At 60.0% G+C, this 13086-nt stretch overlaps 1 protein-coding gene across 2 annotated transcripts in view; it reads right to left on the reverse strand.

Annotated features, from left to right (window-relative positions):
• GSE1 (Gse1 coiled-coil protein) overlaps positions 1-13086 on the reverse strand; it is an 85738-nt gene that overhangs the window by 620 nt on the left and 72032 nt on the right. Inside the window, exons 3-16 of one of the 2 annotated variants that reach the window (XM_031614941.2) lie at positions 12058-12276; positions 8940-9139; positions 7517-7695; positions 7022-7219; positions 6683-6874; positions 6271-6578; positions 5595-5919; positions 3672-4252; positions 2916-3028; positions 2385-2655; positions 2157-2279; positions 1720-2070; positions 1217-1486; positions 896-999 (exon numbers count right to left, since the gene is read on the reverse strand). In XM_031614941.2, the coding sequence (XP_031470801.2) occupies positions 896-999; positions 1217-1486; positions 1720-2070; positions 2157-2279; positions 2385-2655; positions 2916-3028; positions 3672-4252; positions 5595-5919; positions 6271-6578; positions 6683-6874; positions 7022-7219; positions 7517-7695; positions 8940-9139; positions 12058-12276 (3434 nt within the window). The remainder of the gene's footprint in view (positions 1-895; positions 1000-1216; positions 1487-1719; positions 2071-2156; positions 2280-2384; positions 2656-2915; positions 3029-3671; positions 4253-5594; positions 5920-6270; positions 6579-6682; positions 6875-7021; positions 7220-7516; positions 7696-8939; positions 9140-12057; positions 12277-13086) is intronic. The other variant, XM_090149452.1, reaches the window with a different exon arrangement.

Below are 13086 nucleotides of genomic sequence, written 5' to 3' on the forward strand. Positions count from 1 at the left end.
ATGGGGACATTGCAGGAGGATGGGGACCTTAGGGGACCACGGGGAGACTGCAGGAGGATTGGGTACTGCAGGAGCATTTGGGGATACTGGAGGATGGGGATCTTAGAGGACAATGGGGACACTGCACGAGCATCAGGACATTGGAGAAGGATGGGGGAGGACTGAAGGGAATGGAGGTACTGCAGCAAAATGGGGACCTTAGAGGAAAATGGGGTGATTGCAGGAAGATAGGGACAGTGGCGGACAAGGGGGACACTGCAGGAGAATAGGTGATGTTGGAGGACAATAGGGACCCTGCAAGAGGATGGGGGTATTGAAGAGAATTGGGGTGTTGGAGGAGGATGAGGGGACTGAAGGGGAATGGGGGTATTGCAGGAGGATGGGGAATTGCAGAAAAACCTTAGAGTACAACTGGAAGATTGATTGAAGGAAGATTGGGTACTGTATTGGATGGGGATATTGTAGGAGGATGGGGACACTGGAGGACAGAGAGGACACTGCAGAAGAGGGGGACGTTGCAGGGGATGGGGGAACTGCAGGAAGATTTGGGAATACTGCAGGAGGATGGGGATGTTGGAGGACAATGGGAACACAGCAGGAATACAGGGACACTGGAGGACAATGGGGACGTTGGAGGAGGATGGGGGTATTGAAGGGAATTGGGGCACTGCAGGAGGATAGGGGGATTGAAGGGAACAGGGGCACTGCAGGAGGATGGGGAACTTAGAGGACAGTGGGGAAACTGCAGGAAGATGGGGACATTGCAGGAGGATTGGGCACTGTAGAAGATGGAGATATTGCAGGAGGATTTGGGACGCTGCAGGATAATGGAGACCCCCCCGGGAGGCCTGGATGCCCTGCAGAGGCCAGGTGCCCCCCCAGAAGCCCCACTCACCGCCATGCTGTGCGAAAGCTGCTCTGCCGTCAGGCTCAGGCTGTAGTGCTGGGCCTCCAGCCGCCGGCACTGTGTCTGCAGCACTTGGCGCTCCAGGTTTTGTTCTGCAAGGTACAGGGATGGGCTGAGCACTTCAAAGCCCTCACTCCCTGCCAGCCCCAAGACGCAGCCTCCTCCCAGTACAACACTTTGCCAGCTGAATGGAAAAGGTCTGGGTGGCAAGCCTGGTGGCAGCAGGGTGTAAGGTGATGCTTGATGACGTGACCCCACGGCTAACCAAGCCAGGCAACACCCCGCTGAGCCCCAGTCCCCGGTCTCTACCTTCTATGTGTTCCTGGTAAGCTTCAAAAATTGCCTCGATCCCTTGCCACTTGGGCCTGGGGCACTCCTCCTCATCCTCCTCCTCCTCATCTTCCTCCTCCTCATCCTCAGAGGCTGAGTCATGGCGGTCCCGTGGCAGCGGTGGGGCGAGCGCCCGGTGCCCCTCGGCCGTGCCGTTGTGTGGGGCAGGCGGGCGGCTGGAGGCCTGAAGCTCAGGGATGTTGTAGTGGATGGAGGCATCCAGCTTGTGGTTCTGCTCCGCTGTCCCCCCTGCAGGCACAAAGTGTCAGCCCCTTCCCTGCTGACTTCATTTTTCTCAGCCCCATGCGTTGAAATGAATGAGTTCTGCTACAACCCAGCTGTGTTTTCCCTGCACCTTTTTACCTCTCCACGATCTTTCCCAGGGATGCTCTGGGAATGGGGTTACAAGTGCCTTTTCCCATAGTGCCAACCCACGGCTCTCCTGCCTGTGCCCCCATGGGGTTGCTGCCCCAGTGTGGTACCTTTGTGCTTTTGCAACGCCTTCTGCGTGGACTGCAGCACGGACTCGTGGAACTGGTGGGCAAACTCCTCAGCAATGAAGGGCTCCCAAGGCTTGCTTTTACCATTCATGCTGTGGGACAGTGGCACAGGGATGTCCTTGGGCAGAGGGCCCCTGACGTAGCTGAGGATGCTCAGTGCCTTCTTCCCCGAGTGCCCATCGCTCAGCCGAGGCTTCTCAGCTGGCTCCTTCACCCTGGGCAGCTCTGCAGTTCTCAAAGGCTCCACTCTGCCCGGCTCTGATGGCTTCTGCACCTCGGGCACTGAGGCAATGATGCCAACAGGCTTATCCGAGTCCAGCAGCAGAGGTGGCTCTTGGGGCAGAGGAGGAGCAGTGTTGGCACAGCAGCGCCCGATCGGGCACAGCAAGTGAGGGGGAAGGAGGAGTGGAGGAGCTTACCGGCAGCAGGTCCGCTGGGGCTGTCCCGTGGAGAGCTCTTCACCACCACAGCAGCCGGCGTGGGCTTCTGCTTCATGGCCTGCAGCATCTCCACCAGCTTCTCCTTGTCTGCCGCATGGGAAGCTGAGGTTTAGTGTAGCCTCTGCTCAGCGGGGCACGCTCGCGGCACCAGGCAGCCCCGCGGCATGGGGACAGGGACCCCCACCCCAGCACGGGGCATGGCGTTACCTTTCCTCTTTTCAGCGCTGATGTGCGTGAGGTTGAAGATGGTGAGGAAGCGTTTCTTCTCCTCGAAGTTGGGGCTGTTGTTCATCTCGTCGGGGCTGTAGCGGGTGGAGAGGGGGAGGCGTGGGGAGGGCGTGCGGCGCTTGTTCTGCACCGTGGGTGGTGAGGGGCTGCGCTCCCGCAGCATCCGCCGGCGCTTGCGCCGCTTCTGGCTCAGTAATTCCTCCTTCTGCTGCTGCGTGGTGAGGCCGAAGAGCTGCAGGAACTCCAGCTTCTGGGGCCCGAGGGGAGAACAGAGCTGGGTCAGCCCCAAAGCAGCACAGCAGCTGTCTCCATCCCCACCCTTCACCTCCCACCCCCGTCTCCATGTCCATCTTCATTCCCATCTCCACCCCCATGGCCATCCCCATCTCCACCGTCAACCTCATCTCTATCTCCATCCCATCACCATCCTCAACCCCATCCCCATCACCATCCTATCCCCATCCCCAATCCCAACTCAGCCCCACAGCCAGCTGAGTGCTGTGCCCATACCTCAGAGGATGTGTCCAGCTTCAGCGGGGGCTGTTCAGCCACGCACCGGAGATGTGCCCGCACCTCCTCCTCATCACTGTCATCACAGGAGTCATCCAGGTCATAGTAGTAACCTGGGGATGGGGAGAGGCTGATAATCAGCCTGGGGGGGCATGCTGGGACCCCCCCATATACTGCTGGGGCCGTGGGAACCTGCTGGGACCCCAGGAATGGCTGGAATCCTGCTGGGTAGGGATGCTCACCGCAGCATCCCAGCTCAGCTCTGTTTTGGGATGGCTTGCAGGGGGACTGGAGGAATTACGTCTCTGTGGGCCGCCTGCAGTGAGAGGGCTGACTCTCCCCTTGCTGCTGCTGGGGCACCAGGGAGGGAAACACCCAGGAGCACCTCGTGCCAGGGCCAGGGACACTGGGGACACACTATCTGCCTTGATGGGGGGCACCAGGCTCAGCAGGTCAATGGGGCACAAGGGGGGATGGCAGTGCTGCCCCCACACCCCGCTCCATCTCATCGCTGCTGTTCACATCCCTGCTCGCACGACCCTATTAATATTTAAAGCCAGCTTATTAGCCTCAGTTCATCATTTATTAATTGGGCATGTCTAGAGCAGAGGATTTACCAAGCTGCTCTGATTTGGCTTTCGGGAGCATTTGCATCAAATGCCTGCGGGCTGGGCTGACGGCATCACAGGGGAACCCCCTCCTGGCTGCCCCCATTGGGGTCCTGGTGCCTGGGGGGGTTCCAAGCCCCCTCCTCACCTTTCTCCCTGGCCTCCCGTCGCCGGCGCTCCTCCAGGTCCAGCTTGCTGACCAGCCTGCGGTGCTGCTGCACAAACTCATCATAGATGTACATGGGGTCCTGTGCACGGGGCTGGGGGGGTCTGTAGGGCGAGCTGGGCTTGGTCACCTCCCCAAAAGGGGTGGCTGGGGGTCTCTGCTGGCTCAGGATGCTTTGCGTGGATTTCTCCAGCTCGGCTAGGAATGGTGTGTGGGTGAAGCCTGTGTGCTCCGCAGTGCTGGGCTCTCGTGGCAGGGGGTATTTCTCCAGAGCATCCCTTTTCCTTGCACTGTCTTCCAGCTTCTCGGGGCAGAAGACTCTCTCAACCTTCACCAGTGGGATGCCCTGCCGGCTGGGCTCAAAGGGGGCCGGGTGGCCGTGGAGGACGTGAGGCTCAGGGAGGCGCCGGGGGGGCTCTGAGGGGCTCTCCATCAGGGAGACAGGGTTCCAGAGGGACGTGGTGATGGGGTGGTGCTGGGGCTTGGGGGAGATGAGTGGCGGCGGACCACCAAAGTGCTGCCCTGGCTCACGGATGCTCGGCTCGTGGCGGCTTGGTCCTGACCTGCAGGAAAGAGAGAAGAGGGAGGGATGGAGAGGAGAAGCAAACCCTGTCTGTAAGCTGGATGTGGGGAGAAATGGTCTGTTAGGTGCACGTGGGGAGGGTTGGGAATGGGACACAGGACAGGGGACCCCTCCACGGGACTGGGATGGCACAGGCGCTCACCACACAAAGAGTGACGCTGCAGTGAAACCTTCCCTAAACACCCAGGGAAGGAGCAAACCTGTTAGCAGGATAAATATTTCATGTGCCGGAGAGGAGCGTTTAACGCTTTTCCACTCGAGCGCTCCAGACCTCTGTGCAGCAGAGCAGTGAGGGCTCAGTGCTGCCAGCCGGGTCGCAGCTGCCACTGTGCCATGGAGAGCTCCTGCAGGCACCAGCGCTGCTGGCTGAGGGCATCACCTGCCCCAGTGGAGAGTGGGGTCCCTGTCCCTCCCCACCATCTGGGGGGTCTTTGGTGGCACTTACATGGGGCACAGGCATGGGCAGGATGCTGCGTGAGGGACTGGGATAGGAATAGGAATGAGGTGAGGATAGGGATGAGATGAAGATGGAAATGGGATAGGAGGGAGATGAGGCTGTAAGAACACCCCCCTCCCCCCCCCCCCCACTTGCTGCTGTACTCAGGGTGACCTTGATGTCTCCTCCCTGCTCTGGGGAGGGATGCACGGATGGGGGTGGGCGGCTGCAGCAGGCACTTGCCATTGTGCCGCCCCGCAATCCGCTCCTTGTTATACTCGATTAGCTGCACTAATCCCCTTGATATCCAAAAATAACAATGGGAGCCGGCAGCAGAGCCGACTGGATAAGCCCACACCACCAGAGCGCTCGGCAACAGAGCGAGAAAACCCGCGTCAATGCAGGGCTGTGGGCACCGGGTGCCCCCCTCATCCCACTGCGCATCCCTCTATCAGAGCAGCTTTCAGGCTGTACAGGGGAAGCTGCAATTAGCGGTGCCATCGCCTCGGCAGCACCTGGCTGCTCACTGCTGGCCCTCGGCCACCTCCCGGGCTCACCGCCTGCTGCCGCGCAGATGTCAGGCAGTGGCACCACACAGTGCTGCCAGCACAGCCGGCCTGGCTGGCACAGCACGGCGGGGACCTGCTGGCACCGGACGCACCGCTCGCCTGGTGCAGGAGGAAAGCATGAAGGCTGAGTTTGGGGGAGGGAGGAGGGGGGGGGGGGGGCTCATCCTGCTCAGAGCCAGCTCACAGGGTGGCAAAAATGGCAGCAAGATGGGAAAAAATCATATAAAACCTTCAGGAAGATTGGCACAGGGAGCATGGAAAGGGGCATCCTTCATCCTGGCAGAGAGGCAAAAGCCACCCGGGGCGTGCAGCCCTACCTGGGGTTGTCAGGCCGGTGCTCGGGCTCAGGCTGGCTCGGGGTGCGCCCCATGTCGAGGTGCTGCTCCAGCACCTGCTGGCGGAATTCTGACACCTGGGACTGGCGGTCCTCCTTCTCCTGGCGCAGGCGGCGCTGCCGGGCCAGCCATTTCTCCTCCTCGTTGGTGCGGTGGATGAGCAACGCCGTGGCCGCGCTGCTGCCGGGCAGGGGGAAGACGTTGTGGTTGGGGATGAGGCTGGGCACGGGGTGGTGTGAGGTGGGTGGTGGGTGCAGCGGGTGCTGGAGGGGCTTCGGCGTGGGCAGCACTGAGTCCTTCAGTTTCTCTGGGGAACAAAAAAAGAGGAGACAGAGGGTTGGCAGGGTGCATGCTGAACCCTACCTGTGCATGGAAGAGGGCTGCACAGCATCCCCGTGGGATGGCAGCCTGCAGCTCCTGCTCCCCTGCCTGCTGCCAGCCCAGCTGCTTGGCGTGCCGGGGTGAAGTCAAATGGCACAAACACCTCTCCAAGAGTCCCGGTGCTCCGCAGCAGCCCCGCTGAGCGCACAGCAGCAGCTGGGCTCCTGGCACTGCAAGCTGGCAACCAGAGAGTTGGGCTCTGGGACCCGACCCCCCTCAGCTTTACCATCTGGAGAGGAATGGGGACCAGCCCCGATGCCACCCACAGGGTTGTTACCTGCTCTGCCGGGCTCCGGCAGCTTGCCGCGCTCCTCAGCCGGGTGCCCCCGCAGGGCATGCAGCTCAGCCACAGGCAGGAAGGGGCTCTCCATGGCTTTCACCATGCTCAGCTCCTTCTCCCGGGCACGCTCCCGCTGCCTCTCCAGCTCCCGCTCGCGCTCCTTCTCACGCTCCCTCTCCAGCTCCTTCTCACGCTCCCGTTCTCGCTCCTTCTCCCTCTCCCGGTCTGCTTCCCTCTCCCGCTCCTTCTCCCGTTCCCTCTCGCGTTCCCTTTCCCTCTGCCGCAGCTCCTCATCTATTTGCAACCTGCAAAAAGAGAACCAAAGGAAAACACCCCCATCAGGTGCCCGTTAGCCTCCCACAGACCCCCTCCATCTCCACCCCGCAGCAGCCACCCCATAACCACTCACCTCTCAGCAGCCAGGCTGGAGATGCGCTCCGATTGCAGTGCGGAGAGTGAGGAGTGCGAGAGCTCGGCAGGGTACCTCACACCTGACAGGTGCAGGTGCATGGCAGAGGGGTGCAGGGGGGGCAGCGAGCCTGGGGCCGGCAATGGGTAGAAGGGGGACCGCAGTGCTGAGAGGCAGTAGGAGTCGTCCATCCTGGGGAGACAGGGGTGCTCAGCAGGGTGTAAAACCCCAAAAAGGGAGAAATTTTATCCTGGAGGGTTGTTGCAGCTTGCAGCACAACCCTTGGGGTCATCCTCCCGCCTCCCAGCAGCATCCCTGCTGGTAAGGGTGAGTGCCCACCTGAAGGCAGGGTGAGGGAAGGGGTGGTGTGTCAGGTAGCTGGGGTGGTAATATGCAGCAGCCGCAGCTGGGTCCAAGCCAAGAGGTGGCAGTGAGGACATGCGGAGGTCCTCAGCTGTGTGGTAGGGCCGAAAGCTGCGCAGGTAATCCTCGGTGACAGCACTGGGTGGCACCACGTGGTGCACGGGACGCTGCAGGCTGGTGGGAAAAGGGGACAGTGAGCATCAGGGTGATGCCACCCCTACTTGAGAGGCACCCGCGTTCTGCATCTTCCCATATCCCACACCATCTTGCATCCTGCATTCCACATCCCACACCATCCTGCACCCCACACAACATATACCATATCTTACATCCCCTATCCCACATCCCACACCCTGCATCCCGTATCGTCCCACACCATCCCAAATCCCACACCCGGCATCATCCCTGCATCCCACACCCCACATCCCTGCACCATCCCACATTCCACATCTCCCCATGACACCGACTTACTTGAGAGGTGGGAAGCGGGAGTCCTGGACCACAGAGCTGGGGGGCAGCCCAAAGGAGTATGGAGTGCCCAGGAGATGCGTTGGGACTGTGGGACCCCCTGCTTTCTCCTGTGTCAGAGGGGGCTCAGAGATGAGCCGCTCACGGCTGCTGCTGCTGCTGCCTCGTGACCCTGCTTCTTGCTGGAAGGCAAAGGGGCAGAAAAGAAGAGCTGGCCGTTAGGGGATGGTGGAAAGCATCCCTGTATCCATTAAAGGATGGGGCTTAGGGGCTGCATGGGGGTCACCCAGCTGGAGAGGGGGGTGCTGACGCTGGGGATGGGCTGACAGCAGGACACGCTGTACCTGCCTGCAGATTTACAGGCAGCTTTGTTCTCCAGAGCCATTAATCACTCGGAGGATGCAGACACCAACGGCGCCCGGAGCAGCACAGCCGGTGTAAATCCGGCAGAGGCCCTTTGATAGCAGCCATAAAACGCAGGGCCAGCCCCGGGGGGAGCCAATGGCAGCACCCCATCCCACTGCCTCATCAGTCAGGCGGTGAATTCCCATCCAGGATGAAGGTCACACGCACTGACCTCAGCTCGGGGGGCACCCTGGGGTCACCTGGCAGCACCGTCCCCATTACAGGGGCTGAGCCAGCGATGGAGGGATGAGCCCTAGCAGCAGGAACCAGACTATTCCTCCAATCAAAGGAATGGCAGTGCAGGCTGCAGGACCCCAGGGCAGGCTGCAGGACCCCAGCCAGCCATCGGGGACGGTCCCAAGGTCACCGCAGGCGGCACAAAGGCCGTCCCCCCCGCAGCCTGTGCTGAGCACAGTGCATGTGAGGCTGCGCTCTAATTACCTCCCCCAGCTCCGGGCGTCACGCTGCAAGCACAGCTCTGCCAGACAATAAAGCACGCTCGGTTAACCTATATTCCACTGGGGTCACTGAGGAGCAGCAGGACGGCATGCAGGGGGGCTTGGTGGGGTGGGCAGCACCCGGGTACCCTGAACCCCTCCATGTACCCAGGGCTTTGGTTTTGTTCCTCCCCGCATCCAGTATTTCTCATCCCTTCCCCTCGCCTCTCCGCTTTGTGGTTTAATTAGTCCTTCCAAGTGGCATAATCCCCCCGGGAATCTGCTTGCAACATGCGAGAGGAGAGGAGAAGAACTAACGATGCTTCTTAATTAGCCGGCGCGTCGTCCCCCCCCCACCCTCCACCACCTCCCCACTTCTCTCCGGATGGCAGCCTGGGGACATGGCAGAGGGGACAAAAGGAGCACAGTGCAGGGTGGCACCACAATGGGGAGCAGCTCCCAGCACTTTTATCATGGTTGGCACAAGCAAACGGCCCTCACACTATCAGCACAGCGCACGGCAGTGGCACACCCTCTGCTCAGTGCCTCGGTGTCCCTTTTGGGGATGGGCTCCCCATCCTTACCTGCCTGCCCTCGCTCCTCCACACCCCGTTGACCGTCTTGGTGGGGGCGATGGTGACGACAGGCGGTGTGCTGGGCACGCTGTGCCCCCCAGGGGGCACAATGATGGGGCCCATGGGGCCACGTTTGGGCGTGCTGGCAGGTGAGCTGTGGTTGGTGGCTGGTGAGGAGACGGGCGACGACTCGCTGCTTATCGAGGAGCCTGGGAAACAAACACAACAGGAGGGAGGCAGCTGTTAGAGGGGCCAACCATCTCCCCTTCCGCAGGCCTGGGGGGCAGCAGCAGGTGAAGCCATCCCTATGCCCATGGAGACCCATCCTCTGTCGTTACAGGGCTCAGCTTGTATACAGGAGCTCATTTCCATCCCTCTGCAAACCCAGCTGAGCCACAGGGAGAGGGAAGGTGAAACCCAGCTCACTGCCCCCATAAACCCAACTCAGATCCCAAAGGCCAAGAGTGAGCATCACCCCCAGGGCTGAGCCCATGCTCTGGTGCCAAGCAGTGCCAGCCAAGGCTGCTCCCAGACGCCGGTGTGAGGATGCGTGAGCAGCTCCTGGTAACCCTTGGGCAAAGCTTTGGCTCAATTTGCATAATACATCCGTATTTGAAATTATACCCACCCCAGGGATGCTGGCAGTATTTGCAAGGGAAAAATAAAACCCTCTGAAATGGAATTAAGGCGGAGAGTGCAACGCGTGGAGAAAAGCAGAGCTGGAGCAGCAATACAAATTCCACGCTAACTGGGGCAGGCGGAGCCCAGCATGTGCTCGGCTGCAAATTGCCTGCACACAAATCCCCAGGCGAGGATCAGCTCCGGGTGCAGGAGCCAAAACGCACCAAACTGGCCACTGACCAGAGCCCGGGGTGCCCAAAGCCACCACGGTGAGGCTGCCTGTGAGGTGACAGCTCTGCCCGGCCAGGCATGGATGCTGTAGGCTTGCATGCGCCAGCCACCTCCCTTGGGTGTGCAAACTGTCTGCTGGCCCTGCAAGCACACAAGCTGGCTGCCCTGAACACGCAGTGCAGCTCCTCACCCTGCACACATTCCCAACCCCCCCGCCTCCACTTCCAAACGCCCTCAGCACACGCAGCCCAGCACCGGGATGCGCAGGCAGCAGGGATGTCCCAGCTGCATCCCAAAGGATGCTCAGCAGGGCAGCGGGATGAGCGCAGCAGCACTTTGGCCACACCACCTTATTAATTATTCCCGAGTTGCTGCGAATCGCTTTCATTTCAAGAGCGGTGAGGCTGGGGGAGAGAAAGGCTGCCCGCCACAAAGGAGGCACCGATACGGATTTGACACCCACTGAAGTCTATCTTGTCAGCGCAAGGCCAACAACAATTAACAGCCTAATCCCCTCTGAGCTGGGAAGCCATTACTCACCATGCGATAGCGTTAACAATCAATACCATCACAATGAGCCCGGCAATTAATGAAGCTAAAGTCTTACTTCAGAACCTTAATTCTCACTGTGTGGCTTTAAACGGGAGGGTTTGTGATCGTTATAATTAACTGGCGGTATTCAGCCAGGAGTTAGTCAATGAAACTAATCTGGATTGGAGATGACAAGAGGCACAGTGTGATGGTGTCACCTTTGTTTTCTGACCTCCTGCTTTCCGCTCAGCGATAGCAGATTAGCAGCTGGGGCTGACAGGCAAATGTAATTAACAGCTGAGACCCTGAAGGAGGAGGGAAAAGAAGAAAGCAAAGGGGAAAAAAAAATCTACCCTGCAGGCAGAGTTGTGCAGGGGTGAGCCTGGATGCCCCGGCCAGCCCCTGAGCTTTGGGGTTCTTTGTGACTTGCTCCATCCTATGGGGATGAACTCAGCCCTGAAGCAATGAGGGATGTGCTGCAGGACCCCATCCACAGCCCCTTCCACAGTGAGACCTGTTTGGGATGGAAGCGTGTCCCTGTGCATCTCTATGCATCCCTGTGTCGCTACACATAGAAGAGCCACGTGCTGCAGGGCTGATCCGTGCATGCAAAGCACCTCTGGTCCACCACAGAGAAAAGCCCTCTGAAGACATCACCCCACCCACAGTGTGCCATGGCCAAGCATTGTCCCAGCCCTGTGGGAAGGGAAATGGGATGAGGATTGGCTTTCCAGGAGGTAAAGAACACCATGGAGCAACGCCCAGCACTGCACTGCAGCCCACGTGTATGGGAACCCCTGGGATGAGGTACTCAGGCACCCAGAGAGGGGAGGAGGATGGCTTCTGTGAGCAAACTGTGCAGCAGTTACACACAGCCCAGCAAAGGGAGGGGAAATCCGAAGGGATTGCGGCGGCTCAGCATGAGACAGCACTGCTGGGGCAGGAATTTGGGTAAGGCTGCACACGGGGAGAGCACTGCAGGAGGGAGGAGAGGGCAAGCTGGCAAAGGAAACCCCAAGGAACTGAGCAAAAAATATTGCTTTGGATGGGTTGAGCTGCCTGTGCTGCGCTGTGCCATGGGTCTTGCAAATAGTGTTTGTGAAAAGGTTCTTGCCAAGGGTCTGGGTTATGATAAGGAGCACCCAGTGGGGCAAATATCAGGGACAAACACTTTGTGTTTGCAAAGCAGCTCTGAAACCCCACATACTCTCCCCTTGAAAGCTGCAGCCCTGCTCCATAGCAGCACCAGGGCAGGATGGCAGAGGAGAGGGGTGCTGTGGGGTGGCAGGGGATGGGGGTACCCTGCATCCCTGGGCACCACACATCCCTCCCTGCTCTATGCCACGCTGCAGGGCTCCCGATTAAAGCACTGGGCTGCAGCATGGGTTTGTTATGTAGCAGGGCTGCAGAAAGAACACATCCAAGGAGCCTCCGGAAAAATGAGATTCACAGAGGGGAGGGAGAAGGGGAGGGAGGGGGTGAGGACAAGCTCCGTGCTGCGCTCTCACCAGACTTTCTCTCGGGGTACAGCGAATGATATGGCATTTGGATTACTCCAGCTGAATTGAATTTCTAAACTGCCCCCTCGAGACACGGCGTTGAGAAAAGACATCAGTGAGAAAACACCATCCTGCGGCTCGGGGCACCCGCGGTGCCACGGGGACACAGAGGTGGTGGTGCTGCATCCTGGGGCAACCCAAGGGTTATTTCTCTCCGTTCCCATCCCACCCAGCCCCATACGTACCTCTGGGTTCCTCAGCTTGCTTGGCGAGCTTGCGCAGGGCGGCTGCAAAGCTGGAGGACGGCGCTGCCTGGACGGACAGAGTGCTGCTGGCCGCCGGGCTGCCATTGGGGACGATGGAGCCGTTGAGAGGGGAGGGGGTCAGGGGGCTGACGGTGGCGGTGGTGCGAGTGGCGGTGGAGAGCATTCCTAAGGAAGGCGACTTCGACTCATGGCTCATGCCTGCAAACGAGAGCAGCACAGGTCAGCAGCGCTGATGGGTTGGCACGGGGTGGGCACAGCACCGGGCTGAGCAGCCCCTCCTTCCCCCCCATCCCCAGTTTGGCCCCAAGACCTCCCATCCAGAAGCAGAAAAACTTCCCCTTCACCCCCATTAAACCCCTCTTCCCCTCCCTCCAAGCTCATGTAATAGTGAGGAGCCCCCAGTGGGGCGCGGACCCCCCCGGAGCCCCCCATGTGCTCACAGTAAGCAGCTCGTGGCGGCGGGGCTGCAGCTTATGGAACAAAGCGAGCGCACCCGGGCTGCTCGCCTGCAGCAAACAAGCTGCCACGGGGCCACCAGCTGCCGCCGGCGTCACATGGCCCCACTGATCCGGCACGCCGTGCCCGTGCTGATAATGGAACGGGGGGGCTCAGCATGAGGGAGGGATGCTAGGGGGGATGCAGGAGCGTGGGCATCACGAGGCAGCCCCCCTGTTAAAACGGTGCTGCTGCATCCCATGCTGCAACCATTGCAACCCCAAAACCCCACCGCTGCAGTCTCCAATCCCTTGGAGCGCACCCCCAGGTTGTTAGCACTGTAACCCCACAGTACTGCTTCTGCATCTCCAAATCGTCACCACTACACCCCCAAATCCACACCATCACATCTCCAGTCAGCACCATTTTATACTCAAATCCTCACAATTGCATCTTCACATCTTCACCAGGGTACCCCCACATATATGCCTGGATCCCAACCAATGCAATTACAAACCCCCATCACTGCTCCCCAAAATACCACCCCCCAGTGGGCACCACTTCACACCCAAA

This window comes from Phasianus colchicus, chromosome 13, assembly GCF_987193195.1.
Source record: "Phasianus colchicus chromosome 13, bPhaCol1.hap1.1, whole genome shotgun sequence".
Classification (NCBI taxonomy): Eukaryota; Metazoa; Chordata; class Aves; order Galliformes; family Phasianidae; genus Phasianus; species Phasianus colchicus.